The 23714-nt window shown below is 50.4% G+C and overlaps 1 protein-coding gene across 2 annotated transcripts in view; it reads left to right on the forward strand.

Annotated features, from left to right (window-relative positions):
- MGAT4B (alpha-1,3-mannosyl-glycoprotein 4-beta-N-acetylglucosaminyltransferase B) overlaps window positions 1-23567 on the forward strand; it is a 53478-nt gene extending 29911 nt beyond the window's left edge. Inside the window, exons 2-15 of one of the 2 annotated variants that reach the window (XM_062587229.1) lie at window positions 6407-6586; window positions 7314-7454; window positions 8604-8737; window positions 10838-10884; window positions 13028-13141; window positions 13549-13624; window positions 14430-14544; window positions 15292-15422; window positions 18548-18655; window positions 19657-19850; window positions 20232-20310; window positions 20559-20646; window positions 22035-22147; window positions 22395-23567. In XM_062587229.1, coding sequence (XP_062443213.1) covers window positions 6407-6586; window positions 7314-7454; window positions 8604-8737; window positions 10838-10884; window positions 13028-13141; window positions 13549-13624; window positions 14430-14544; window positions 15292-15422; window positions 18548-18655; window positions 19657-19850; window positions 20232-20310; window positions 20559-20646; window positions 22035-22147; window positions 22395-22418 — 1544 coding nt within the window. In that variant the 3' untranslated portion in view covers window positions 22419-23567. The remainder of the gene's footprint in view (window positions 1-6406; window positions 6587-7313; window positions 7455-8603; window positions 8738-10837; window positions 10885-13027; window positions 13142-13548; window positions 13625-14429; window positions 14545-15291; window positions 15423-18547; window positions 18656-19656; window positions 19851-20231; window positions 20311-20558; window positions 20647-22034; window positions 22148-22394) is intronic. The other variant, XM_062587230.1, reaches the window with a different exon arrangement.
- The last annotated feature ends 147 nt before the right edge of the window (window positions 23568-23714 follow it).

The raw sequence follows: 23714 nt of genomic DNA on the forward strand, positions 1-23714 counted from the left end.
CTCCTTTCTTCCCGGCCTGCCTCCCTCAACGTCTGCAACTATTTCCCCGATAAAAATAGTAGCACTAACGCCTGTACTTTTCATTTGATTTTATGATTTGGTGTTAATCACAAATTATAACAGTACTCGTGCAAAACAAATGAAGAATCCTGAGGTGTGTTTTTGTAAGCAGTGACCAGAAAGTGTCTATTTTGACACAATATCCAGGTGAATGTCAGATTGGGTTTTCTGAGTAGATAAAACATCTGCTTGGGATGTGGGGACGTCACTGCACAGTTGTGCTTTCTTTTCATCGAGGCGAGTATGTGTCCTGCCAGCCCACCCCAAGGGCAGAGGTGACATCTCCGGACCATGCAAGACCTCTGAACCCCATGTGCCGGCTGGGCTGGTGCTGCCGATGGCAAATTGTGCTTTCCCCCTAAATAAATAATTAACTGAAGGCAATTTGTGCGATCTGAAATGGTGGCAGAAGGTCGGAGAGGTTTGTGTTTCAAAGGGAGCCGCAGGCTGTGAGAGGAGAGCAGGGGCACCACAAGCCCCGGCTGCTTCGTGGGCGTCCTGGGAGCCTTTGGGGAGCTCCAACCTTGGTAGCAGATGCTGGCTGCTCCCAGAAATCAGGCCTTGAGCGTGAGATTTGTCCCCAGGTGTGTTCTGGAGCTCAGTCCCTTAATGCAAATGAATTTTGCAGTGGATGCATGTATCCTAAACTATCAACACGTACATGATTTTAAAATATGAATCTGGGACTGGAAAAAAACGATCTGCTGGCTCACCAAGTGAGAGACTATATATCTCTGATCTTACTCGTAGGAGCACGGCTAGTGTTTCTTTGCACTTTGCTTGAGGGAAAAGACTTGTTCAGTCTTAATCCTGCTTGCCAAGGGCAATGACTTTTTTTGTTTGGAGGTATTTTGGATGCTGACCTGCACCAGCCTCTTCTCTCCTGCTACGTAAGTCAGTCCTCATGCTGTCTGTCCTTGAGGACCATCACAGCGGTTACGGGCAGGTCCGGATGCCCCTGCAGAATTGCTTCCTTGTGGCTTTTTGGGTTGCTTTCCCTTTTTGCTTATGGTGCGTCTCTCAAGCTGATCTCTTCCTTCCACAACCAAATTAGCAGATGGCAAAGTTTTGCTTTTGATGACGCAGAACATTTTTGTGGAGTTATTACTGCTGCCTGCATAACCTTGCAAGGTACCGGACGCCTGTGTGTTATGCTAGCCATCGGCTTGCCATTTGAAACAGGACTAAGCTTTTCACATTTCAGTAGCCGCATTTAATTCACCGATATGGCACAGCAACTTCTTATACACATTTTAACGGTCCTGTGAAATTACAATGGTAATATATCTAATGAATGTTGCAATCTAGAGTGTAATGTGTGGAAGCCATGCCAGGGCTGTATAAATCATTAAACATCAAAATGTAAAATCACTAATCATAATCTAACTCCAGGAGTTCCTGTGAATTGCCCAGGCCAAAGCCGGATGTTTGCAATGCCCAGGCACAGCAGAAGAGCAGCCCGGCTGCAAGCAGGCGCGATGGGCGAGCTGGGGTCAAATTACTCGCTGCCGGCTCGTTTTCCAGCCTTTCACAGTTTGCATTTGTGGATAATGTAGGCCGCTTTACTGAGGGCCTTTTTGTGTGTGTGTACCGTGCAGTTCTCTCAGGCCCCTTTGTGCTCCCACCCCCCCAAAAAAAACATATAGTAATTCCAGAGCAAATAATATCTGTAATATCTGGAGTTAGTCCTTTGCATTGCAAAGCTGGAGTTGGAGGTGAATTGCCGGTGGGTCTGCGACCTGCATCCACCTTCCTCATTAGCAGGTTACAGGACCAGCGCGTAATCGGGAAATGCAGTTGTATGCCACGTGCAAGTCTTGTAGGTGTAATGGTTATTAATTAGGAGTGTTTTAAATAAAATGGGGGGGGCACGGGCTGTTCAGATAACTTTCGTGTGGGAAGGTTAGTTTTCTGCTATCGGTTTGGCATGCGAATCGGGGACTTGATTTTCTTTTGACTGTTTTGGTCCTAGAAAGCAGTAGGAACAGATTGGTCAAAATTCGCAGTTGCTCTCTTGAAGCCAAGATTTTATAAAGATAAATAGTTTAGAGGTTTGGGGGTTGTTTTCAGTTTTTAAACAAAGTGTCTCGAAAGTCTTCCTAATGAGAAGCAAATCCAGTTAGGAAAGCTTTTGAATTTGCTTTTGAAGAGGGAGGGAAAGCTCTGACTTTGGCCACCGGTCTCCTCTGCTGGGAGCGGTTATCTTCAAAGAACAAACCCCAAACTAATTGGTCCTGAAATATGGACATATTTAAAATGCGCAGAGGACTCCCTGGGAGCTTGCGGTGTGATTGGAAAGACTAATGCAGAACACAGAATTATAAAATTTCTGACGAGGTGGTCTGATTTCACACCCGGACGCTATTTTGGAATCAGGTGTTTTGCTTTGACTCGAAAACTGAAAATGGATTAACAGAGTGCACCCAGGCGCCCCGGCCCTTACCTCTGCTAGCAGGCCTGGCTTTCACTCGATAGTCACTTAAATAAGAGCAAAGCTGCAGAATTCTCCATCGTGGAGAGATGCTTTTTATTAAATGGGTAGCGCCGTGGCCAGACTAAAGCAGCAAGGAAGCGTTCCAGCAGGTCGGTGTTGCAGAGCCCACCTGGAGCTCCCTGCAGCCTTCTCCAGGTCCTCTTTAAGCAGCTCGCAAGCCCCAGCGCGTGTGTATCCGGGTGCCTGCGCTCATCTGTGTCCTGGCTGCTGAAAAAGGAATGTGTGTGCGGGGGGGAACAAAAAAAAGTCTCTGCATGCCAGTTTGCCCACAAAAAACGAGTGAGGCCGCCTGTGCCGGGGGCTTCCCATTGCTATTGTCACCTCCACCGGGGACCAGGACCCACCAGCGCCAGGGCTGGCCATGGCTGATTGCACCCAGATCCGAGCAGCTCCGCAGGCACCTCCGGCTTGCATAAAGTTGCTTGAAACAGGCTTTACCTCTTAAAGACAGCATGTTTCCAGGCACTGCTTTTGAAAGACCGCTGAGTCGCAATATTAGACGCAGCAAGGGGTGGATAGGATTTGGGGTAAGCGCAGTATGTTCTCCAAATGCTTGAAGTCCTTGTTTGAGAGGTTTTTGGTATCCCAGTTCTGTCCTGCAAACCATCACGTAACTCAGACTTTCTGTCTTTATTAAACCGGTATATTTTAAGCCCAAAGCAATGTGTTCTCTCTCAAGAAAAAGTAAACCACAAAGTAAGATGAGCCTTTTTTTAATATAGTTACAGCTAGGAGTTTCTGTCCTAGAACACTTGAGTCGTAGGATATTTTAAGAGCTCTATTATCTTTGTGCTTGGAGGGAATATAATAAATATGTAGACAGAGAATATTGCTGCTTTGAAAGGTAAGTAGAGGGTCTGTGCTGAGCTGACAGAAGCTGAAAATTTTGTTCAGCCTCATCAGCAGCAAATCATTTCTGTGTCCAAACATGCTTTCAGATGTGGGAGCCAGTTTCTCCCCCCCGATCCGCTGCTGCAGAGCCCTCCCTCGCGTAGCAGTCGAGCTCCTTCGCCAGGAAAGCAGTCTTGCATCGATGCGGCATTGCTGCTAGCAAGTGCAAAACAGCGTTGCTGGCAACGCACGGGCAACGCTCTGCCCGTCTTGGGTTTTGCCTCACTGCAAAAGAGGCGTCACAGCAAGCGGTCATGATGGCTTTTTAAATTCCATGAAATTTTAATTAAAGAATGGCAGGTCTGCTAGGACATCACAGGACAAGAGCGCTGGAAACAAATGCAATTTTGCTTCCTACCATTAGCCAGAAAAGCAGCGAATGGTTGACTGCACATCCCCACTGCAGCATAACGAACGTGCAGCTCTGGGCTGCGGCGGGCAGGTCATTAGTGACTGAATAATCAGTGACATTTCCCTTCTCCATCCGACCCAAACCAAGTGCAGCGCTCCGGAAAAAGCCGTCGAGTGCCAAGCCGTGCCTTCGCTCTGCTCCAGGTGGGGAAGGACAGGATCTAATGTCACCCTCGAGCTGTTGTCTGGTTTGGTAGCAGTCACGCAGCAGTGTCCCCCGGGGTGCCCCTCCACGCCTCCACCGAAAAACAGGGAGAGGGATTTGCTCCTTTCTGGCGCTGATAGGTGTAGCTTAGTTGCATTAAAAGGTATAAATATTAAAAACTATAAGCTGGAATATTTCGAAGCTCCAAGCTGTATTCCCGTGACTGAGCAAGAGGCACCATCAGGTGAAGACCTGCTGCATCTGGAGTATGTCGGAAGCGTGACGTCCTCCAGCGAATTCCTGCGGCAGCGCGTGGAGCTGGGTGGTGAACTGTTTTTTCCAGCATTTTTTTAAAATGATTTCCATTCTCACTGTAAGCGGAAAGCAAGAAGTGTCGGGCAGGAAGAGGGAAAGGCCGAGGTTGTTCGTGCCTGTTCCCTGCTTTCGCTGAATGACGCCGTGTCGGAGGGGCAGCGTGATCGCCCGGGTGTAGCTTCCTCCGCTCCCTCCCCATGCTCCAGGGACTTTGGGGAAAATACCTAAAGGTTGAAGGTTAATCGGAGCCAGGCTGCCTCGTGCAAGGCTTCTGCTAGGTCTGAAGTAGCAAATCTTTAAGAAGGTCCTGGGCAGGGGGAAGAGACCGTGCGGGGAAAACTTCCGCCAGGTGAAAGCACCGGAGAGCACTTGACTTGGAAGCAGTGTTGTCTTGGAAACTCCCTGCATTGGATTTAAGTATGTTTGGTCTTCAAAACTCCCTGTTTTATGGACCCAAAAATAGAGATTGTTAATGCAGTTAGTGTGGCTTTTTTTCAGTGGCTCTTAATTTGTATTTAGCCCTGTGTCTGGAAGCTCCAGCACAGTGTTTCTGGTCTTGTTAGAGACCTGCAGATCCCCGAAAGTCCATGAGGAGCTCACTCAACTCAGTGCCACGACAGCAAGGTAAACTCCGTAAAACCAAGGATTTCAGGGAAGCTCTTTTGCACGGCCGTAGATTTTTCTCACGCATAAGCAGCAGCTTCCAGGTACAATGTCACGGGCGAGAGCAGCACCCAGCTATTACAACTGGAGTTGCTATCAACATCTTATCGTTTCAAGCCTGTTCCTGTCCTGAGGGTGATGTCCTGGCCGTGTTCGGGCTGCAGGTCTAAAATTCAGCAGATAACCGTGCTTTGCGCATCATTGTAAACACCTGAGCGACCCGAGATAAGAGTGCTTTTTTTCCCCCTGCTATGCGAGTTGCATTAGTAACGGGGTAAGAAACGGCGCGAGAAAGTTCATAAACGAAAGTTCATAAATCGGCTGCCAGCGACTGCGTAGTTGGTTATGGCTGAAGGTGCTCGACGGTTGCAGCCCTTAGAAAGGGCACGCTGATGCTGCCTTGCTCTGAAACGAGAAGGCTTTATTACTGTATCAGAAGTTCCTCGTTTAGGCGTTACGCGTTACTCAAAGGTCTCTGGGAGCGTCCGGGCAGCTCGCCGCCGGATTTGCCCTGCGATATTCTTCGTTCCGCCACGGTGCGGGGGGGATCAGATTGGCGTAATAAGCTTTGGCTTCCCGGCCTGTTTAGGAGGCTGCTGCGAAGCCGTGCCGGAGGCTGCGCTGGCTCCTGCGCTGGGTCGGGCGCTGGGATTCGTGTGGTTTCTCGCTCCGGCCTCGGCGGCGGGGCTGCCCGGAGGAGGCTCGGCGCAGGGATTGGCGCCGGGGCCGTGGCATCGTTTCGAGCAGTCCTTCGAGGCAGCGTCGCCGGCTATAATTTTGTGAGCGGGTGTTTTAGCTGAGCCGGGCTCTCAGCATGCCCTGGGGCCACTTGCACCCATCTGTCCGTCCATCCGTCCACTGCTCAGGGTGGGCAGCTTTAGCGTCTCGCCTGGCCGCTGCCCCCCAGTCGCCAAGGAAGCAGGGAGCAAGGCGATTAAAAATATGCGTACTTGTTAACGGAGCGTGGTTTGAACAGGTCTTCAACCCTGATACTCTCAGTTCTTCTTCGCTTGACTCAAATTCCCAGCAGCTTGCTCCAGCGGTCGGCGTCTCGCGCTCCCAGGCCTCGGGAGCTGGAGAGAGATACAGAAAATTGCTTTAAAAACTAACGCCGCATCTGAGCCCGCTTCTCAGTGCGTCGTTCAACTTATTTTTCACTCCGTGCTTCGGTTACATACATGCGTACATACGTATGTAACTAAATCATGTTTCTAAATGACCTGGAAAACCGAGAGAAGCGATGCAAGTAGGCTTTTAATTATCGTTCTGGAACCAGAGCTGCGCGCAGACGGGGCGTCGTTCGCTGCCAGCGTGCGAGCGTTTTACGGGGGAAGGTGCAAACGCTGAGCCTCGCTTTTATGGCTTGAGACGCCTCGGAGCAAGGAGGGAGGAAAAAAAAAAAAAATCTGTCTCTTTTCCGTCGGCAGGTGACGTTGTGGATATCTATCAGCGGGAGTTCCTGGCGCTCAGAGACCGCCTGCACGCCGCTGAGCAGGAGAGCCTCAAGCGCTCGAAGGAGCTCAACCTGGTCCTGGAGGAGATCAAGAGAGCCATCTCCGAGAAGCAGGCCCTGCGGGATATAAACCGGACCTGGAGCAGCTTATCTGGTGAATAACGGAGACGTTGAGGATCTCGGGCTGTTTTGAAGCCGTTGCTAATGAAGAGGCGGAGAGGTGTGCGTGTGTGTGTATAGGGTGCAGACAGGACGGCACTTTTCTCTTCCCCGGGTGCAAGCAAACCAGGCAGTTCGGATGGCCTGAGTTTTTTTAATTATTTTTTAATGCAACAGACTTGGGAACTCTTAAACTTCTGTGTAGCTAGCGGTGCATATGCATCATCAAGCACTGAGATTTGCCTCTGCGGATGATATTTGCTAACTTGCTCGCTTACAAGCTTTTTTTTCTTGCAAGTCATACATGCCGTTTCCTATGGCTGTACTGAATCCATATGGAAAATAGATATCTGAGGAGAGGAGGGAGGAAGGAGCTAGGTTGGCAGAGTATCCTTTGCCAATTTATTTATTTATTCACTTCTTTTAAGTTGCTCAGTTGAAGAAAATTGGATCTCTACAGAAAGATCTGATTTGATCTTCATTTGATCTTCATTCTCCCCCCTGCTTCCCAAATATTTTGGGACTTCTTTAAGGCCCTCATGGCTCCTGCTGAACTTTAATTGGATTTGTGGTAGCATGTTAAAGGTTGGCCTGATTTTTTTTTTTTTTTTTAATAACCCAGCAGTAGTCTCGGGTGGCCACACTGCTCTAGAAAGGCTTTTGCCTTGCAGTCTCTTCCTACATACCGTTCCTTGCATATTGATTCCCTTTTCCTTTTTAAGACGAAACCAAGTTAAAATTGTGGAATATCACCAACAAGAATGTGCTGCACCTTCCCACCATCTTCCATCATTTGCCACATTTGCTGTCAAAGGAGAACAGTCTGCAGCCAGCCGTGCATGTAGGACAGGGGCGCACTGGAGGTAAATAGAAATTAGTGCTGCTTCTGGTGCTCTTCCTCTCACTTAGTGCCTGTCCCTCCCCTTTCCTCCGGGCCTGGCTGATGTGTGGCAGTGAGCAGGACTGGAGAAATGGCTGCATGCTTCATGCAAGCTTCCTTGCTGTGGTAGCACATGGGGTGGATAAGCCATGTGATGTCCATGAGTCACGGTGTACAGGGGCATGCTGTCTGTGCTTTTAACCAGCACTAAAATGTTCTTGATGCTTCTGTGTGGTGTTTTGTGCTGCTTTCCATTTCCAGAGTGCTCTAGATTTTATCTGGAAGGTGGTCAGATAAAAGTGCAGTTTACAGTGCATTTCATGAAGACTTTAACGCATTTTAGGAGACAAGACCAATCTGGAGCAGAACTTTGGTTACTAGAAGATCTCCCCAACCCCATATTCCAACCAAAGCCAAACTGACTTGTCCCTCCTAAACTGAGGTGCTTCTGTCCATGGCGGGGATTTGGAGAACAAAGTTGGTCTTGAAGTTACCATTCATGAGGTGAAAAGGCCCCCAGGAGGGGGAGGGTTTTGTGGCATTTCTTTAGGCATCAGTCTTTGGGGAAGAAAAGATAGAGTCTTGATTGCTTTCTAATTGTCATAAAACAGCACAAAAACAAGCTTCTTTCCTGATTGGGCTCACCCTGAGTTAGGCACAACTATCATCTGGTCACGGCCATTTCTGCCTCAAAATTCCTGTGCCACAAATTTCCAAAACCAAGGCTCAGCAGGGCTGTCAGTGGTTCATGCCAAGCTGCTTGAGGTCGGAGAGCCTTGGCTAACGGCACTCGCTGTGGAGTGACCACGGGGATCATACAGTGTGTGAGCAGCAGGTCCAGGGTGCCCTGAAAGCGTCCGACCGCGTGCGGGCGCCCAGGCCCCAGGCATGGCCGATGAAGCATGCCCAACAAGCCTGGTGCGCTGGGGATGCTGCTGGTCGGTCTCAGGGCCGTGGGACAGGAATAAGGGAACCCCATACAGTCCAGACACTCACTAACATATTGATCACGGTTGGTTTTTAGTGATGAAGCATGGCACCAAGCAGGTAAACTGCAAGGTGGATGTGGGGACTGAGCAAAATGTCTTGTCTTGGCACAGTCCCTCTAAAATCTTGTCTTGGCTCTGAGCAGTGTCCGTCGTGATGGGAATCCCCAGCGTGAAGCGGGAGGTGCATTCCTACCTTACAGATACCCTCAACTCCCTCATCTCAGAGCTCACGCAGCAGGAGAAGGAGGACTCCGTCATCGTCGTCCTCATCGCTGAGGTAACGCAGAGCTTTGCTGGTTTATCCTGTTTTGCTGGCCCCCGTCCTGTTCTTCTGTCTGCCAAAGTTGGTGCCAAACAGGACACCTGCACGTCTGAAGGTCATGTCCACTGCTTGCCAGGGCAGATAAGCCCAGCCTTGGGCTGCTGCCCAACCAGGTCATTAGATGCATCCTGCCCAAAATGAAGCTGTGGTTGGACCATGGAGGTCAGGACGTGAGCAGGCCACTGAGTCACATCAGCAGCTGCCAGGGTGGCATGTGTGCTTATCTTTCGGTGTGAATCGTGCTGGCTCTTGCGGGATGCTCAAGTGGTTGCTGACCGAAGTGTGCCGGTGTGCCTCTGTTTCCAAGTCTCTGCGAGTTCTCCAAACCCCCAATGCAGGAGCTTTGTTTCTCAGCTATACCTGTAAGATAGCACCAAACCCATCCAAACCCAACAGCCCACATGTTTGGGGCTGAGACTAATATGCTTCTCTGTGCCAGTATCTAGAGCCCAGAATCAATCACTGAATCCAGGGGCTAAAGAGCCTTGATACATTAATCCACAAGAGCCGCTTTTATCTATGGGTTCATGTGGTTGTTTTTCTCCATGACTTTCCCCTCAGGATTATTTTATTGAGCCTGAAATGCATTTGTCTTAATTTCCAGAAATCCGATGAGAAAGATAAACCTCAGTGGCATGTCACTGGGAGCAGAACACAGATAATGTCTGGTTTTGCTGCCTGTTTACCAGTAATGGGATGTTTTGAGTAGCATTTGACTTTCTGTCTCTGGCTTATATTGGCATCCAAGGGGAAAACGTGCTCTTTAGGCAGGAAAAGGTGCAGTCTGAAGTGCTGCAGGAGAGCCCAGGCTGCGTGGTGCCTGCCTGGGACGAGGTTTCCGCCTGGCCAGTGTTTGCCTTTAAGGCAGGACAAACTTGTCTGTTTTCACAGCCACTGAGTTAAAGCATGGGAGACTTAGAGCAGCTTGACCAAAACCGTCTCCTGCGTTTGCACTGGAGTAATTTGGGTTTTTTTTCTAGTTGAATTGGAAAGATGATATGACCTGTGGTTGAAGGACTGGACTTTACACGTGCACTTGTTGTATTTTGAGTGCCCAGTTCTTTCTCAATGAGGAAAGTGTGGTGGAGGGTGGAGAGGAACAGCGCGTTTTCTGCCTGGAGCGAGAGCTGTCTTCCCTCCCTGTGTTTTTCCGGTCACTGTTTTCTTGGCAGCGCCGGGGTGCAAAATCAATCTGTGGCTGAGCTGTTTGGAAAGGGAGCTTTTTCCTCTTGAGAAAGCCCTGCCTTGTCACCGCTCCAGCGTGCCGGCACGTCCCTCCAGCACCCCCGGCGGCGCTCGTCCCGCCTCTCCGGTGCTGCGTCTGCAGAGCTGCCCGGGACTCGGTTCCCTGCCCCGCGCTCCACGCGACCCTGCAGAGCAGCACAGCCGCCGGGCGGCAAGCGCGGTTTTGTTCCTGGGTCTCCTGGCCTTTTATTTTGGGATTTTGTCACTGTGCAAATGTTTTCAGCCCTGTGCCCGTCCCTGCGTTTGTGTTTATCCCTCGTACAAATAGTGCTGTACAAATAGGCATTGCTAACCTTTGCCTCTGAACCATGACGGTTTGCCAGGTGGGTTGTAGGACAAACTGTTGAAATGTGTTGAAATGAACCTGAAATGTAAATGTACGCTTATAAATAGACCCCTCGGTTTCACAGAAGGGGTGAAAATCCCTTTCTGCCAAGAGTATTCACTTGGACCAAAGCCAGCGAGTATAGAAGGAAACAAGGCCCAGAAGTTAACACTTTAGGCAAATGAACATCTCTAGCAGAGAGAGAGGTGCCAGGAGAACATGTGGGAAGGATTCGCAGTGTCTCGAGATCTCCGACATATGTTTGGATCGGTGATGATTTTGGTTAATATTGGTCAAAGTGAGGGGGCTCATAAGAAGCTGTCAGAACGGGGAGATGGTGCCAGCAGGAGAAGCGGATGGAAGGAGACCCAGAGAGAAATGAAGATGATACGGTGGTGCTGACCGTCTGCCCGGGGCGTACTCGAGGTGATTTCTGAGACAAGCTGGGGCTGAGCCTTCTAACGCTGTTTAACTTCTGTTTTCAGACAGATGCCCAGTACACAACTGGAGTGGCAGAAAATATCAAAAACTTGTAAGCACATCCAAATTACTCGGCTGGTATGGTCTGTGCATGTAGCAAGGCCAGGGAATGGCTTCATTAAAGAGAAAATACATGCTTTTCTGCTTCCCTTCTGTGGTTTTGCTGTTTATTGTGCTTCTCTTTCTGTTCTTAAATTCTGGCCTGGCTTTCTTATGGCTGCTTCTGGTTTCTGCCTGTTCTGCACTGTATTTCGTACGCAGCTTCCAGGAGGCCGCTTTGTGCTTGCATGCATTTAACACACGTGGTCACGCCACTTCATTTTGCTCTTTCTGTCCCCTGGCGTTGCGAGAAGATGGATTATTTAGATTTACAGTAATCCTGGCAATTGTTTCTGCGTCCAGTGCAGCCCTCTACCTGCCCTGCCGAGGCAGAGCAACCGGACAGGGCGATAAGCACAGCCCAACGTCACTGGCTTATTTTGCTCTAAAACCCAGATTCCATTTTTCTTCCCGCTCCAGCCCATTTGCTGTTCCCTCGCTCTCGCCGATAGTTGCATTTTGCTCCCACGGTAGCTCCTGGCTTCGTCCCAGGGGCTCAGCGGCTTTCGCAGCGCTGCGGTTGCTTCGCCCGCGACAGATGATCAGCAGCGAGCGGGTCCAGGCAGTAGCGGCCGCGGTCCGGCTCCCGCGATCGCGGGTTTCCCGGAGGGGCAGCACGTCCTCCGGAGCCGGCGGTGGGAAAGGGGCCGCGGCGCTCGCAGCCGTCCATCTTGCTGCGCGCGAGCCGGCGGCTTTTCCCTCCCTCTGCCTGCCGGTAGGAAAACGCTCTCGTCGGCATCCTGATGAAATCACCGGGCGCTGCCGAAGAAGGAGCCCGTCCGTAGCAGACCCGAAACTTTGACTTAATGATTTTATGTCTCGCTCTCCCCCGCCACCCCCGTCCTTCCCCAGTGCCTCCTGCCCCCTCCTCCCCACCACGTTCACTTTGAATTATTTTTCTCCCAAATCGGGTTGAGGGGATGCGGGGACACGGCAGGCTGAGCTCATGTTGCAGCGGGGGGGGAAGCAGTCGCTGCTTCGTTACAGGTCCTGGTGTCGCGGTGAGGAGCTTCTGTTTCGCTGCTGCCCAAGGAAGAGAAAGTGCAAAACTGTTAACTAGAAATTTTACCCATCCCAAGTTGGGAGGAAGGAAGGGGGTGGGGGAGAAAAAAGAAAAGTTTTTGTCGTTCTCACTGCTTTGTCTCCCTCTGTTCTGGACAAACAAAGGAAATCAACCTTGTACCAGATGCTCTCAAAAAGGGCGGAGTAAAAAATAACTGTTTTTCCCGCTTATCTCTTGCACTTGCAGTAATCTCCGGGTATTGCTTGCAATACTTGAGTACATACAAATTTTTCAGATGAGTGAGGTTTTTTGTTTTTTGGTTTTTTTTGGTTTAAGTTTGACTCTTTCACAGGTTCTTAACTGTGTTACAAGGAAAATATATGCTGATGTTACCAGCATAAAGGAAAAAGGTAGAATTTGTGCTGTGTTAGTCCTAACTACAGCACAGTGCAGTGTTTTAAATAACTCATCAGAGATGCATAACCCACTCTCTACAAAATGACTTTTAATTACTGGTGCATTTGGATAGTCTGTAAAAGCCTGTACTGCCAACTAGTTCTTTTTTTGGCATACCAGTCTGCAGGTCCATTTAATCCCGTCGAAAGTACATGGTGCTGACGGCTTGTCTATAAAACTGACCCTTGTTTTTCCCAAGTGCCATAAATAACGAGGACAATGTGCAGGATGTTCGGGCAGAAGTGAATCCAGCTGGTTTCTCATTTTTTCGGCTTTGGCCGTGCTGCTCCCACCGTCCTTTATCTCAGCCGTCCTGGGAGTCGTTCTGGACCACGGGACGCCCCTGGACCTGCTTTAAAGCACGTGCCGGGACTCTGCCACCCCGCGGACGGTGCCTCTTCTCTGCAAACCCTAGTGGGGTTCTGCAAACCGGTGGCAGTTCCCTGCTTTCCCGGCAAACCAGCCGCGCAGCGCTGCAGAGAGCAGAGGCTGGGCAGGGACCGGTTCAGGGGATCGGGAAAAACAGTTGAGCTTCTGCTGCGGCTCGGGAGCCGGGTTTTGCTCGGCCAGCGGCTCGGTCGGCGTCGTGGCGCATCGGGTGCTGGGGCACGTGTTTCCCGCTGCCTTTCTCCCGCAGATTCCCAAGGGAAATCCACTCAGGTCTCCTGGAGGTAATTTCCCCGTCTCCGCATTTCTACCCCGATTTCTCCCACCTGCGGGAATCCTTTGGGGACCCCAAAGAAAGAGTCAGGTAAGACTCGCGGGGCTTAGAAACGCGCAGACCCTGAGTTAGGGAACTGCAGCGTTTCCCCTCCTGATCGCTAACAGGAAAAGCTCGTTTGCGCAAGGCCCCTAACCTTGCTCTGGGCAGGAGCCGGGAGGCCGCGGTGAGGGGCGTGCGCGCTGCCGCCAGCCTTGCCGGCCGCCCGCGCCCCGCCGCGTTTCAGCCCCAAGCTGGGGCGTCGCTGCGACCCGAGGCTGTTCGCTTTGCGAGTCCTCGTATTTTCCAGTAACTCCGGGCTGATCAGCTAGAAACCAAAAGGGAGAGACCATGTGCCGCCAGCTTCTCCGAGAGCCGTAGGGCAGGTTTCCTTCTCCCAGCGAGCCGCGCCGGCGTCCCGGGGGCGGCCGCGCTCTCACCACCCTTCTCTGTCGCAGGTGGAGGACTAAGCAGAACCTGGACTACTGCTTTCTGATGATGTACGCCCAGTCCAAAGGCATTTACTACGTGCAGGTGGGTTTGGGGCCGGGCCGCAGGGAGGGCGGGTTTGCGTGCGAGTCCACCGCAGCTGGTACCCGACGCGCTAGCAGAGGGCGAAGAGCGCGTCGGGTCCCGTAATCGAGGCAGAGCGGGAGCCGGTCTCGGGAGAGCTACCTTTGTGCAGCTTGCCGTTCACTAGCTGCTCTTTATGCACATTTTACTTTGAATCATTTGCCTTTTTTTTTTGTTTTTAATATGAAATCTTCCATTATTTCTTGTACTTCTGGGTGACGCCGTTCCCTTTGGCCCGTTGGGCTGTGCTGCTGGCCTGGGAGGTCCCTGCTGGCCCTCGCTTCCTGCAGAAACCAAGTGCGCTAGCCTGAAGGCCTGGCTAGCGTGTGGCTGCAGAAGGATGAATCCTTCTGGAGTCTGCTGGCGTGCGGTGTCACCTTTTGGGCAAACGCTGCAGCAGAGTCTCTTCTGCTGGGCACTTACTGCAGTGATGGGGAAGGTGTCATTCCTTTGAGGTGATGGGAATAGATACCGCCATACGCTACCATGTGTGAAAGCTGGTGGAGTGGACGTGGCTGCTGAAGTTCACGATGGCCAGATAGGTTAAAAAAATCTGTTCTGCCTCAGATTTGGAGGTGCAGGGAGGGCAGGAAGCCAGGTGTCCTTTCCCCGTTAGCTTGAGAAGAACCTGCTCGATGCATCTTCCAAAATAAGCTAGGTCTCTGCCAAAACTGTCCTCTGGACTCCTGCCTGATTGCTCTGCAAAGAGAGACTATTAAGGGGACCTGAACATTTCATTGGCACTGAATGTCCTTTCTTCTTGTAGCTGGAGGATGATATCGTGGCCAAACCAAACTATCTGAGTACAATGAAGAACTTTGCCCTTCAGCAGCCGTCTGAGGAGTGGATGATCCTGGAGTTTTCTCAGCTCGGGTTTATTGGTAACATTGTCTGCTTTTCACCCGTGTCCCAACAGGCGCAGGCATAAACACTTGCTAGTTCTTGTAAGCAGTTTTGCTCTTGATCCAACAAGTTGTCCCCCTGAGATAGTAAAGTATTTGGACTTGATCCACCCTTATTTTTGAAATGACCCTTTTATATGCACAAGAAATAAAGATCCTCAAAGTCAAAACTGGTATTTCTCATTCTCCCTTTTAATAAAAATAAACCTGGTGGGTGGCTCACCAGGCAGTCTCATAGCTTAGATGTGACCAGTAGCTTTTTTGGCTGGATAGGACCTACAATTGCCTAACAGTGTGTAAAAGGAAGTTTACATCAGCCCAGAACTATTTTGGGAACGGCAGTACATGCAGTAGCAGCTTGATCTGTTATTCTGGATAGTGGTTTGACTAGCTAAAAAAGTCTAGTTCTCAGGGCAGGACATGGTCTGTTCTGCAGCCATCCAAATTATATTGTGCTTAGTGGAATGGAGGAATTTTAGACCTTTTGATTATCGTGTGGCCCACGAGACACCGGTTCTTTGTACAATGAGTTTTAAATCCAGAACTGTATTGGCAGTGCCAGCAGCAGTGGTACATGAAACAGAACTGTGTATTATTTTATTTACGTTGAGAGATGGACACATCTAACCTCTCCAGCCTCATCTTTCAGTTCCTTTTCTCCCTAGCTCTGGTCCTTATCCGTTCTGTACTGAGACTGCTCTTTCTTCTCCCTTTCTGTGCCTGTAGGAAAGATGTTCAAGTCGCTGGATCTCAGCTTGATTGTGGAGTTCATCCTGATGTTCTATAAGGACAAGCCCATTGACTGGCTTCTGGATCACATCCTTTGGGTGAAAGTCTGCAACCCTGAGAAAGACGCAGTAAGTAAACAAGGAAACCTTATGTGCCTGTGCAAACATACACTTGGTCTGCATCTTCAGAGGCCTTGGAAGGACTTTTCAGTGAGCTTTGCTGCCAACTGACTTAGTATTGCACTTTGCTGCTTTTATGGAACAGGTTGTGGGAAATCCTTGTGGGTCATGTGAAAAAAAGATACCTGGGGGTTCAGCCTACTGTAGTCTGCAGCTGTCAGAAAAGGCGTTATTTCTGCACTTGAGCACGAATAGGGTATTCCTGCAATCCTTGAGGAGAGTTGCCATTCCCCGTTCTTCTCTGTTGCTTTCAACTCCATCATGCTTCTATCCCTGAAGCCATTGCCTGCTCATTGACTATAACCCCAGAATAAACTTTTGGCACTGCACTCGTGTGCCAGGCCCGCTTGGAGCATACATGCAGCCTGCTCAGAGGACTCACCTCAGATGACCCTCGAGCAAGCCTGCCATGCTTTTCTGATTGTATAGTGCACCCAAATGGAGCCAGAACACGTAAAGATCTTGTTGGAGTTTCTGCTTTAGCTAGTAGGGTGCGGAGGGGTGAAATGAGATCCTTTTTAATGTGGTGGTGTGGGCACTGCAGTCTTGTTCGTGACGCAGTGTTTGCATGGAGCCTTGCAAAAACCAGCAACAGAAATCTGTATGCCCTGCAGAGCTTGTGTTTTAAGTCAGATACGCAACAGCAGCATTAGGGACTAAACTGTGTGGGAAGGGCAGAGGAGGACTGTTTGTGATAGCAAATGTAAGATGAGATCACCACCAGATATTCTCCTGTCTGCTCTCTGAACATATTGTATTTACTCGTATAATGGTTGTGTTCTTTCTACTCCCTGACAGAGAATGAGCAGTTGAGTCCTGGTGGCCTAGAACAGATGACATGGTCAAAACAAGTAGTATAGGACAGACCTAGTGGTCACAACTATTTTGTGGTGGCAAATGCCCGAGCAAGTGCTCGCTGTAGGGATAAATAGTGTATTTATGTGTTGAGGGTGAGCAGGGCACCCTCTGGGCTCTGGAGGGTTGGTGCAAGGATGTGGTTTAATTTGGCTTGGTCCCCAGTGGAGGCTGTGGCACCAGCTCTAACCCCAGCGTGCAGTGCAATCAGTCTCAGATGACGTCTGCTGTGTCCTGCCAGTACTTTGGGCCTTGTACTTGGGTCCCCAGGCTTGTCCAGCAGCCCCAGGGCCCTCACAGCTAGGGGCAAAGCTGGGGCTGCAGGGTGAGGAGATAAAGCTGGGAATTATGCTGCTGTCTGTGCCCCCCTTCCCTTTAAAATCTTCACCTTGAACATTGATTTCATGCAATTCCTGCTCTGGAGCCATGTTAGCTCATCTTCTCCTACATGACCAATTCCCTGCGAAGTTTTCGCAGGGGAATCTGCAAACCTCTTCAATTCATTGCTGTTTAAAAATTAACCTACTTTTAGTACGGATTTCTGGCTCCTTTTCCCTACTGTTTTCATGATTAACTCTGTGCAGTGCCCTTTTAAACATGACTTTCACTTGTAAATCCCACTGTGCAGAATCAAATTGGTAGCTGTGAGGATTTGTCTTTCTGATTGAAAGTTTGTTTGACCTGAGCTTTGCCAAGTGCTTTGCCTGATCTGGATATAGTCTGCTCTTACTTTTTTTTAACTAATTTTAGATTTACCTAGGGTAGAGCCGTGTGAAAAGATGACCTTGTTACCACCAACTGAGCCATTCCCCCGCCTAGCTTGAGTGAGACAGCATTGCTTTCAGCAAACGCTTCTTTTACAGAAGTAGCGAAGTGGGGAAGGAGAAATAGGAAAATGTTCTAGCTCCTTCCTTTCTCTCCCCCATCTAGGGAGATGATGGACCTGTGCAAGCTCTGTGGGGTCATTTCTGTTGTTGCTGGCAGTGAGGAGGGTCTCTCCCATTAGCGCAGCTAGTTTTAGTTTTAATTTTCTAATGTAACGTGAGCTGGATTAGGGGATTATCTCCTCTGCAGCTTGCAGGGAACATGCCTGGAGTTTCCCAGCCCTGAGGGGGCAGTGGCTGGTGTGGGCAGGTCATCGTGGGGATTCAGTGTCCCTCACTTCACCCGCTGTGGTGCTGGCAGCTGGTGACACAGCTCCGGGAGCGGGACTCTGCAGAGGTTGTGGAAACAGATGGTGTTGGGGGGGTATGTGTGTGTGTTTGTGTGTGTCTTTTCTTGGAAAAACACCCTCTTCCTCCAATTTTTAACACTGTATTTTTGTCCTGCTCCCTCATACTGAGAGATACAAACTATTTTAAAAATGTTTGTTACTTCTTGGCCACTTTAGAGATCCCTCTGTGGGAAGCTTGGGATAAATCCCATGCTCCTTAAGCCAGGTTGTTCTCAGTATGTGAGACAGGGAAGGGGAAAATTTGCCTTTACAGACTTCCTCTCTGCTCCATGCTCTCAGTGTTCTTGCCCTGTGTCCTTTACTCCCTCTCGTTCCCTCTCCACCCCATGGAGGATCATCATGATGAGATCATGATGATGGTCAGATGAGAGTTGCATTTCCAGGTTCCCATGTTGGGGTGGGTTTGGGACAGCCCAGCAGCTTTGGCAAAGCCGTATGTCATACATTTGCTTAACAAAAACTGCCAAGATACTGAAAACTTTACTTAACCCATCAAAGAGACTGTAACTGCTGGGTTAGACTCTAAATCATGCCAGAACTTACTGTAACTTCAGATATCAGAGATCCCAAGGTCTGAGTCATAGGAAAAAACCTTTCCAGATAAGCCAAGGACAAAAGAAACTAAATTCTCTGGCTGTCTACCTCAGCACACCCAGAGGATGTTTGCTTCTCAGGAGGATGCTAAGACATGCCTGGCAAGGAGGACTTTGGCAGTTCAACCTGTGAAGTCCAACTGCTCACTAAACCCCCATGGGTGACCAGCTGAGAGGCAAGGATAGATTCCTCCAAAGCGCAATTGAAAGTCCTCCTGGTGCCAAATCACGGCCCAGAGAGCTTAAAGATACAATACAGAGATAGTCAGGGCTCTTCATCACTTCTCTTTCCCACAGCATTTGATCTTTTTTCCCCGTGTTTTGTTCCTTTTAGCGGTGCTCTGGCACTTCGAGGCTTAAGCGTGGGGCCTCGTGGGATTTTCTCGTTTCAGAAGCACTGCGACAGGCAGAAGGCAAACCTGAGGATCCGGTTCAAACCCTCGCTCTTCCAGCATGTGGGAACCCACTCCTCCTTGGCTGGGAAGATACAGAAGCTGAAAGTGGGTTCCTGGTGCTGCGACGTGTCGTGCTTTGCCAACCAGCGCGCGGCCTATCTGCCATGCCATGCACATGGGAATTGGTGGCTTTGGGGAAAAGCGGTTGTGGTAGTCTTTTAATTAAATTAGATTAAAAAGATCTTTTAACTGGGGAAGGATCCAGCCTAGTTTTAAAGTGGCCAAGAACGATTTGCCAGCCCAGTTTCCCTGGTCCTGCTTTGGACAGATGGTGCTGAGTGCAGCCGTGCTTGGGCGCTGGCAATCCCGGCCGCTCGTTCTGAGCATCGAAACGCGGGGCAATGATTTTGAAGCACCCGCTGAAAAACCCTGGCTGGCCAGCTCCTGGGTTTATTTGACTTCGTTCCCACTCGCCTCCTCATTCTTGAGATTTACTGTTAGGCAAACTAGAGCTTGCTGCTTAAGAGCTTAAATTGTGCTAATATTATGGTTGTTTAAACAAAATTAAGCTTCATACAGCTATGCAAATGAACCCACAGCCACCCATCCCTGTGCTGTACTCAGTTCTGCCTAACTGATCCCCACTGAAGGTATAATCCAGTGCCTCTCCCAGTGCAAGACCCTTCAGGCCATATAATCCAGTCACTTTACATCACAGTCAACCTACTGATAGAGTTTTCCCTGGGTTTAAAGTCCTTTTTGTTTGAATTGAAAGCTCCTAGGGCAAGGACGTGGTTTCAGGCTGTCATGGTACACTTGGTGCAATTTGGCCTTTTCTTGGTGCCGGTTCAGAGTGCTGAACGATGGCGCTTCTGTGAGTTTTGCTGCCTCTCCTGAAGTTTTGCCCTCCTGGGATCCAGCTTCTAAAAGTTGCCCAGAATTGCCCTGTCTGATGCCTTCCCCAAATCATTTCCATCTCTCATCCCTCCGTGCTGTGCAAATCAAGAGCCTTTCATCTGTGTTGCTTTCTTGCTGGAAACCCTGTTTCTTGTGGGTTAAAAGCAGCTCGTGACCCTTTTCTGCCCTTTTGCTTTGTGTGCCTTAAGGACAAAGACTTTGGAAAGCAGGCGCTGCGGAAAGAGCATGTCAACCCTCCTGCAGAGGTGAGCACCAGCCTGAAAACCTACCAGCACTTCACCCTGGAGAAGGCTTACCTGCGAGAGGACTTCTTCTGGGCCTTCACTCCCACTGCAGGAGATTTCATCAGATTCAGATTCTTCAAACCACTCCGTGTCGAAAGGCCAGTGTCTCCGGGGCTTGGCGAGAGGCAGGGAGAGCCCGCTGCCTGCAGGGATACTTTCCTTTTGTTCTTCCTATTCTCCTGTCTCTTGCCCGTCTCTGTTGCTGCTTGGCTCCCCAGGAAGCAGCTGCTTTTGCCAGGGGAGGATAATTTGGCCCTTGGTGTGTGCTGCTCCCATGTGCGCTGGAGCCCTGTGCTTTCAAGCAAGCCATCCATGATTTTCTAACCTGGCTCAGAAGGTCTCCTTCCAAAACCCATGGGCTTTTGGGAAGGTGAAGGTGTCTGTTGGGCTGAGATGTCTGATGGCTCACCTCAGGTGGAAGACACCTTGTCCCCTCTCAACCTGCTCTTGGGTTTCAGTGGCTTTGGTCTCTGTCACAGGTTCTTCTTCCGCAGCGGGAACATCGAGCACCCAGAAGATAAACTCTTCAACACAACTGTGGAGGTTTTGCCGTTTGACGTACGTGCTTTATCAAGCATTGAGGTGGGGAGAGGCGGGGCGAGTGGGAAGGAAACGAGGTGGAAAGCCAAAGGCTGGTGTGAGTCTCCTCCGAATGACCAAGGGTGCTCGTGAGGGCTGCTCTGGAGTTATTGTAGTTGCCTGAGGTTGGGTGGGTAGCTCTTGTTTGCCTTGCACCCCAGCCACCCTCCCAGGAGCCCCCGCGCTCTTGCTGCCAGCCTTGCACAAAGCTGCTCTCTTCCCCACAGAGCCTCCAGTCAGATAAGGAAGCCTTGCAGGAGGGACGAGGCACTGCCTTCAAATACCGCAGGACGTCAGATGGCTACATACAGATAGGTAGGTTGGTGCTCAGGGTGGAGAGCTGCCTGCTGGTCTTGATAATGCACCTCCAGATGCTGATCTTCAGATGAGTAAGACCGTTATTTCTGTTTGCTTGGAAGAGACACAGCCTTTTAAAGTTGAGTTTTTTGCTTGCCAGGAGTCAGGCTGGAGTGGGTGTTAATCACTGCCCTCTCCTATACGGGGCCCCGCTGCCTTCCTTCCCTTCTTAGAGTAGGTGTCATCTTTAGTTAATTTTCAGTCCTGCATTTCTGCCTGTCTCTGCTCTGAGGTGGGAGCAAATATTCAGATTATCCATAAAAGATATTTGTTTGACCTGTTCTTAAAAAAATCTCCAAGGGGGGGGGGGGGAATTTTACACTCTTACTCTGTAGCCTGTTTCAGTACTTATGACACTTGCAGCTTAAAATATTGCTCCTGATACTTGAGCTTGTTTTATTTCTTGTCCTACCCTTGGATACGAACAATCAATTGCCATCCAGCAGTGATGCAGCAGACCACGTGTCTCTGCTAAGACTGCTTTATTTCTCTCTCTCTCTCCTCCCCCCTCTCCCCCCTGTGTATATATATAGATATATAGATATATATTTGTGTGTACACACACACACACACACACACACACACACACACACACACACACACTAAGAAGAAGTCCCTAGAATTCATAGCTTTCTGCCTTTTTAGCATTCTTCATCATGCTGTCTGGTTTCTCTCAGTTACATTTTTTTTTTTTTTTTTTTTTTTTTTTTTTCAAAATCACACCCAGCGTGGCACATGGCAACATGCTGAGACCTTGCTAGTACTATGGAAACAGTAACTGCCACCAGTAATCCTTACCTGCCCCTCTCGTGCTGTGTATCCTGAAACACTGTTGATCTCGTATAGGGCAGTGCTACGGTTGTCCTGGATTTCAGTGCACGCTGTTCCCTATCGCAGCACGATGCTTAGCCAGATACTTCCCATTCTTTATTGTTGATTTGGTTTTTTTCCTCCCCTTCTCTAAGTAAGTAAGTAAGTGTAGCATTTTGCATTTTATTGAATGCCGCATTTCTGATTTTTTTTCAGCTTGTATCTGTGCTTAGAGCAATCCTTCATATACATGCCCAGTGTTTTGATTCCCGGGGGGGGGGGGGGGGGGGGGGCATCGCTTCCCAGCTGTTCACTGAGGCAGTCTCAGCCCCTCTCCTTTCCTGAGCAATGGGGGGATCCCAGTGCCTGGATTCCTGGCCTTGGGCGCCGAGAAATCCATCCTGGGCCTTTGGCCCTGGGGGAACAAAGATCTCATTGCTGGGGGTGGGGGGGGGGAAGGAATCAGCTCCGCCAGGAAGCTGCCCGAGGCGCGGTGGCTGCCGGCCACGTTTGACTGCTTCACTTGCCATTGGCAGGCTCCTTCTCCAAGGGCGTTGCGGAGGGAGAAGTTGACCCCTCGTTTGGGCCCTTGGAGGCCATCAGGCTGGCCATCCAGACGGACTCCCCGGTGTGGATCATCCTGAGCGAGGTAACGGGGGCCGCTGGCTTAGCGAGCCGGCAAGGTCTGGGCGTGGGGAGCCCGCGGCTGTTCTGGCGCGAGGGGCTGAGGCTTTCTGCTGGTACCGTCAGCCGAGGAATCCAGCTGGAGGGAGACATGGAGCCCACAGCAGGACTCGCTTTAAAGCACCCTTGCTCCAGTATCTCATGTTAAGTCTTGCCTGTATCATGCATAGCTACTGCACTGCAATTGCCTGATTACTTCCTTCTCCCTTCAGATTTTTATCAAAAAAGCGGAGTGAAAGGGCCATGACGAAGAGTGGACCCGTGTAGCTCCCTGGTCCTTCTCCTGCCCCTGCCCTTGTCCTGCTCCCCCAGAGCCTGCCGCAGCCGGGGCTCGGCCGCGGGAGCGCAGCGCCTTGCCGCCTGCTCCCAGCCAAGCCGGGGGGGAACCGCGGTCCCGGCGCAGCACAGCAGCAGCAGGAGACCGGCACCGACGCACGGGTGCTGCACCAGCCTGGCAGCCAGGCCAGTGCTGGCGGCGCAACCGGCTGCAGCTGCTGGGGCCGGACAGACCTTCCTCTGGAAGAACAGCAGAAGAAAAGAAAAGAAAAAAAAAAAATATATATATAATATATATAAACCAACCAAACCCTCCTCCCCCCCCAAAAAAAATGGTGCAAAGGTTTGGTTTTGCTCCCCTAGGCAAAGCCTAGACTCTCCCTAATCCCCGCACGGGGGTATTGCAGGGCGCTTTGGCGCTGGGATGAGCTTCCGCAAGCACGGAGCCCGGCAGCACCTTCGGCAGCTGCCGGGGGCTGGCGAGGGGCCTGGTAAAGCTCGGTGCTGCAGCCTGACCCGGCTTCGCAGGCTCCCGCGGCGGGGAAGGTGCACGGGGGGAGGAAAGGGCCGGAGACGGGCGCCTGCACTGCCACAGACGAAGCGAGGGGAAAGGCTGACGCTCCTGCGGGCAGAGGAGCAGCGAGGCCGAAAGCCGGGGCGGGGGGGGGTGGCGCTATGACTATGGCAGGGAAAAAGATGAAAAATAAAATAAAAAGCCACACTGTGCCTGCCAGCATTGAACACAGCCCCTTAACTCATGGTGAAGTCTCCAGTGTCTTCATGCCTTGAGACCGAGTGCAGAATCCATCTTTTTAAATAACTATTTCAGTTATTGATTGGTGTGAACTTTTGGAAAAAAAAGACAAAAAAAAAAAAAAAAAAAAAAAGGAAAAAGTAGTCCAGTTTGAAAATAGTAGGGATTAGTGTAATATTTCAGAACAACTTTCTGAAATCCCGATGTCTCTTCAGCTATACACTGGAATGCATTATACTACTTTAACGTGCTGTATTTTTTATTATTGGATACATTTGATTTTTTTTTCAAGTACATCTCTCTATATAAATATATAAAGCAACGTGCACTGTAATAAAAGCTAAGTTGAAACCTTTGACGCCGCCGGGACGGTCTCTCGCCAGCCGGGCGCCGCGCGGAACGGCCTCGGCGGTCGCCGGCGCGTCGGAGGCAACGGGCGCTGCTCGGGCAGGGGAAGGGGCTTCGCGCCCCGGCGGGCATCGGCGCGGCGGGCGGTCGCGCC

This window comes from Rhea pennata, chromosome 14 (genome assembly GCF_028389875.1).
Source record: "Rhea pennata isolate bPtePen1 chromosome 14, bPtePen1.pri, whole genome shotgun sequence".
Taxonomy (NCBI): Eukaryota; Metazoa; Chordata; class Aves; order Rheiformes; family Rheidae; genus Rhea; species Rhea pennata.